This window comes from Orycteropus afer, unplaced genomic scaffold (assembly GCF_000298275.1).
Source record: "Orycteropus afer afer isolate SDZICR_OR568_19922 unplaced genomic scaffold, OryAfe1.0 scaffold00320, whole genome shotgun sequence".
Classification (NCBI taxonomy): Eukaryota; Metazoa; Chordata; class Mammalia; order Tubulidentata; family Orycteropodidae; genus Orycteropus; species Orycteropus afer.
Genome location: NW_006921907.1, coordinates 2,577,513 through 2,581,860, shown reverse-complemented (window position 1 = coordinate 2,581,860; position 4,348 = coordinate 2,577,513). Strand labels below are relative to the sequence as shown.

The following is a 4,348-nucleotide window of genomic DNA, read 5'->3' as shown; positions in this document are numbered from 1 at the left end:
TCAAAGTATGCAGCAGTTTGAGAACTTTGGCTTCCTCGTTTGGTACCTTTAGAACCAAGACTCACTAAGCACCATCATTTAGGCTAAACACATTTTCTGTACCTGAATTTCTTCCTTTTCTTCTAACATCATAATGGCTTTTAGAAGGCAAAGAATACAAGGTGATCTTTATACTTCTATTGCATCAAACACAATTCAAGGGAATGTGTTTCCATTCCTCCCCCCAATTCATGGATCTATTTGATACCCTGATATCCACAACTTCCAGTCATCCCCCTTGGCGTTTTCTGAGTCCAGGAATATTCAAGTTGGATTTGGATTGGAATGATAGAAGATTCAGTCACAGGCCCTATCAGTTCTTTAATTTTTCGTCTTTTGGTTTCCGCATGTCTCCTGATTATCCATTACAAGGTGACTCTGTTGGGAACTTGACCATGGTTGTAGTGCTTTCCGGCTGGGTTCCTTCCCCTCCCCGGGAAGACAGTGTGAAAGGGAAAAATACTGAATTCTCTTCTGGCAATGTGGGTCACAGCCACTGTCTGGGATTCAAAAGTGCCTCTTCATGTGTAAGGCAAGGTGGTCCGACCTGGAAAACGCCCGGTCGCACTTCTGGCACTGGAAGGGGCGGTGCCCGGTGTGTTTGCGGTAGTGCCGTGTCAGTTCATCGGAGCGGGCAAATTTCCACCCACAGCCGTCCCAGTCACAGTGGTAAGGTTTCTCACCTATGAAAAGGGGGTACCAAAAAAGCCATTGAAGCCACTGTGACAGTGAAGAACTGGCCGTTCCAAAAGTAAAGGCCAAATATTAAACCAACTCCCTATGCCCCATTCTGAAAGGATCCGGGAATATCCTTATTCTTTTGAAGGGCCATATTTAATTTTCAGGTCTTAGATAGGAAGAATACGTTACGTGTCTTGGTAGTTTTTAGGCGAGCACCACATAGCAAAGCAGTGAACCACCACCACCACCTAAGCCCATGCATGTTGCACTTCTACATGGCCAACATTCTCAATCATTTGAGCTGGGACATCATACTGGAAATTGTGACTGGTGATGTATCTTATCTTTCCCTGCCCAAACTAAGCAGTAACATCCAGTCCCACAACCAAACCAACCAAACCCGCTGCCATCGACTCTGACTCATAGCCACCCTACAGAACAGAGTAGAACTGCCCCATCGAGTTCCCCAGGATGTAATCTTGGAGAAGCAGAACCGCCACATCTGTCTCCCTCAGAGTGGCTTTTGGTTAGCCGAGCGCTTAGCCGCTGCATCATCAGGGCTCCTTTAAATCCCACTAACAGTTCAGCCTAACACTACAGGACGCTATCTTTCAGTTACCAACATTTGTTACTTTAATGAAAACGACACCTAAATGACAATATGTACCTTTCATTAACCAGGAAATACTCTGCAGTGACACTCCTCAGTCACATTAACTTCTCAAACTTTAAATAAAACCTTACTATTAACTCAGGAACTAACACCACCAAGGGGAGTGACACTGGGAAGGAAATGGCCACCGAAAATCGTCTAGAAAATTAAAAAGCGATTTTTTAAAAAAGCTTTGCTGCTTGTGCACTGCAAAATGTCATGATTACAAGGGCAACTCTCCTTAAGCCAAGCGGTCCAGAGGGGGAACCTCCCTGCCTTTTAAAGGCCTAACAAAACAGCACCTCCAAGCACAACTACCATCCCTCCAGTAAAAGGCTCCTGGGCAAAAAGGAGGCGCCTGGCTGGCTGTCCTCCCTGTGATCCCAGGAGATAAAGAAGACAGAGCGCACCCCACATCTCAAGGGAGGCCTGAGGTGTGGCCAGTTTGCCTACGGGGCTCCATACCAACTTTTCTCCTTCCCACAATTTCTGCACACCTACCTGTGTGGGTTCGCAGGTGTGCCTTGAGATGAGAACTCTTCGTGTAGGTTTTGCCGCAGCCAGCATAATCACAAGTATGCGTGGCCGTTCTTTTCCGGGGCCATGACCTCCTTCCCCTCTTTGGCTTGGGTTCCTCCGGCATGCAGGAACCCGGTGGCATGAGCTCTAAGGGTGAAGAGGGTGGGGTCAGCATCACCCCGTGCGCCCCAGAGGGTCGGCGCACGCTGGGCTCCCCAGCCCAGGCCACAAGTCCCCGGGACTGACCTTGATAATGGAGCGGTGGTACCTGCGTCTGCAGCTGGTCTGGCAGGAAGGGTGGGTAATTGGGCCCGGGGTGGGGATGGAAGCCAGGGGGCAGCGGCAGCGCCGGGTGACAGTCCCTGCTGCTCAGCAGTTCCTCGGCACCCAGGGTCGGGGTAGTCCTGGTAGGGAGCTGCCGCCCCAGGGGGAAGTCGTGTGCGGGAGGCCGGTGGCCATTACTGAGCGGAGGTCCGGCGCTCAGGTGGGCCTCCAGGGGCCGGCCGACGGTGCACGACGAGACCGCCTCCTGTTTGATCTTGGGGCATATGCGCGGCGGCCCGCCGCTGTAGGGCGCCACCACCACCGGGTGGCTGCTGTCGGGGCTGCCTTTGCTAACACTGATGACTGACGGGCTGCCGTACTCGCTGCCGGGGGCGCTCAGCGAAGACTTCAATACGAACTTGCCGAGCAGCCCGCCCCCTGGCGGCGGCGGCTGTTGCGGCGGAATGTACACTGGGTCCAATTCGGGCCGGAGGAGCTCAGCCACGAAGCCGCCCGAAGGGCTCACATCGTTGATGTCCGCCAGGTTGAAGGGCGCCGTGGGAGGGGGCGCAGACTCCCGGCCATAGAGGAGGCCGCCGCCCGAGCTGCCCGGCGCCACGCCGGGGTCTCCCCCGGCCCGGAGCGGGTAGCTGAAGCTGCAGGTGGAGGGCGCGCTGGCCGGGCCGCTGCTCGAAGGGGAGGACGAGGATGAGGCTGAAGCCGAAGAGGATACCGTGGCGGCCACCGCCTCCTGATGGGACAGCGAATTGGAGAGAATAAAATCCAGGTCCAGGAGATCGTTGAACTCCTCCGTCTCCCTCCGGGACAGGAGCGCAGGGTTGCTGCCACCGCAAGCCGCGCCGGCTCCGCCGCTCTCCAGGTCGGCAGCCACCGTCGCCGCCGCCAGGTCGTAGGGGCGGCCGGGAAGCACAGGAGGAAGTCGCTTCATGTGCGAGAGTTCCTCCTGCCAGCGCTAGAGTTACAAGGGGGCGGGGGGCAGAGAGACCGTCAGTGGCGGGTCCCCCGGCACCACCAGGCGTGCTGCGGTCCCGGCGCGCCTACGCCACCAGGCCCGGAGATTGGCTGGCTAGTCAGTCAGAGCCCGGGGCCTCCCAGCGGCAGAGCCGAAACCCTGGCCCACAGCGGGTCCGAAAAAGGTGTCGAGGGTGTTCAGTGTGTCTGCCCGAGTGAGCGTGAGCGAGCGCGGCGGCTCGCCAACCGCGGTCCCTCCCCCGCCTGCCGCCCCAGGAATTGGGACACCGTGGCTCTCCCAGTGCACCCTCGCCACGGGACCGCCCACGCGCCAGGCTGACCCGAGCCTAGTCGGTGCCACCTGGGAACCTGTGCCGACCCGGCGTGCGCCCCCTACGGCTCCGCAGCACTGGGACCACACGCACGCAGCCCCGCCAAGCGCCCAGAAGTCGTGCCGAGAAGGCTGCAGAGTCTGGGCCATGGTCACCCCTTCTCCTCGCCCGGTGCCTCTCGAGGGCACCAGGGCTCCCACTCGCCCCCAAGCCCATGGGGGGTTCCCAGCGCCACGGGGCGACACTCACGTTATTCGGGGCACCTGCTGGCCGCAGTGTCTTCTCCCTTCCCGCTGGGCCGGACGCGAACGTGGAGAAGGACGGGAGGAGCGCGTCGCTGACAGCCATGTCAGACTCGCCAGGTGGCTGCCTGCGGGACGGGCGGGGCGCACACGGAGGACTGGAGTCAGGGGGGCCCGGCCCGGCCGCCGCCCCTCCCTGCTCCCGGGGCCCGCGCCGCACCTACCTCATTAATGTGGAGGCCCAGACGGTCCTCGGGAGCCCGCAGCAGATGGGGTACCCGAACCCCAAAATCAATGAAGATTAAAAAGACTTAGAAGCGAAGCCAAAATCAGAAACCCCACACTGCCCAAAATCCGTCTTCTTTGGATTAAAATAAACCGGAGAGATCTTTTAAGAAAAGTTCCTTTGTATACAAAAGTTCTTAGAAAAGTTGTAAACTCTTATAAAAATAGACAATCAACAAGGCGAGCAAGTAGGTCCGGTGGCCCGGCTGTGTTCTCCTCGGCTCAGCGGCGTCCCCCTCCGCTGTCGCGGTCGCCGCGGCTGTCGCCGGGGGCACAGGGACTGTGGCCGGGGCGGCGGCGGCGGCGGGCGGGCGGCGCCACCAGGTGAGACTGGTTGCGGCGGCGCGGAGCTGCGGACTGGG

The 4,348-nt window shown here is 58.1% G+C and overlaps 1 protein-coding gene across 1 annotated transcript; it reads right to left on the bottom strand.

Annotated features, from left to right (window-relative positions):
• Window positions 1-546: 546 nt before the first annotated feature.
• On the bottom strand, window positions 547-3,825 carry KLF4 (Kruppel like factor 4). The gene is made up of 4 exons (XM_007951938.2): window positions 3,709-3,825; window positions 2,138-3,128; window positions 1,874-2,038; window positions 547-722 (listed from the first exon to the last, which is right to left on the bottom strand). The coding sequence occupies exons 1-4, from the start codon at window positions 3,805-3,807 to the stop codon at window positions 547-549; spliced, it is 1,431 nt and encodes a 476-aa protein (XP_007950129.2). The 5' UTR covers window positions 3,808-3,825.
• Between the last annotated feature and the right edge of the window lie 523 nt (window positions 3,826-4,348).